General features: G+C 69.8%; 1 protein-coding gene across 1 annotated transcript in view; it reads left to right on the top strand.

Annotated features, from left to right (window-relative positions):
• The first annotated feature begins 39 nt into the window (after window positions 1–39).
• Window positions 40–712, top strand: part of UBAC1 (UBA domain containing 1) — a 24,436-nt gene continuing 23,763 nt past the window's right edge. Inside the window, exon 1 of the mRNA XM_006863688.1 lies at window positions 40–177. Within this exon, the coding sequence (XP_006863750.1) occupies window positions 40–177 (138 nt within the window). The remainder of the gene's footprint in view (window positions 178–712) is intronic.

Genomic DNA, 712 nt, shown 5'->3' with positions numbered 1-712 from the left:
TCACGGCCCGGGCGGCGGCCCTGAGGCGGCGGCGGCGCGATGTTTGTGCAGGAGGAGAAGATCTTCACGGGCGAGGTGCTGCGGCTCCATATCTGCGCGATCGACGGCGCCGAGTGGCTGGAGGAAGTGACCGAGGACACCTCGGTCGAGAAGCTCAAGGAGCGCTGCCTCAAGCACGTAAGGCCGCGCCGCCGTCCCCCCGACCCGATCTCCGCCCCCGGTCCCCGTGACCCCAGGACTGGTCCCGGCCATCTCCGCTCCCCGACACTGTTAGACCCAGACCGCCCCCCACCATCTCCACCCCCCGGATCCGGGAGACCCCACCATCTCCGCATTCCGGACCCACCATCTCCACCCCCCGGATCCGGGTGACCCCACCATCTCCGCACCCTAGATCCAAAAGACCCACGCCTTCCGTCATCTCCGCCCCCTGGACCCGCGAGACCTCTGGCCTCTCCTCCCGACCCCATCCCCGCCGTCTCTGCACCCCGGATCCATGAGACTTCTGTCCCCCCCGCCCCCACTGCCGTCTCTGCACCCCGATCCACGAGACCCCCTGCCTCTCGCAGCCTGAGCCCCCTGCGCCCCGCATGCCCGGCCTCGCTTTTCGTCCACGACCCCCACGACCTCGAGCCTTACCCCCAACACCCGCCGGGTCAGCCAGGTTTCCTCCGCGGGGGGTGGGGTGGGGGTGCCACTCCTTCCTGTTTTC

The sequence above is a fragment of the Chrysochloris asiatica genome, unplaced genomic scaffold (genome assembly GCF_000296735.1).
Source record: "Chrysochloris asiatica unplaced genomic scaffold, ChrAsi1.0 scaffold00056, whole genome shotgun sequence".
In the NCBI taxonomy this organism is placed as follows: domain Eukaryota; kingdom Metazoa; phylum Chordata; class Mammalia; order Afrosoricida; family Chrysochloridae; genus Chrysochloris; species Chrysochloris asiatica.
The sequence above is the reverse complement of the archived record's forward strand: the minus strand, read 5'-3'. Positions and strand labels throughout refer to the sequence as shown.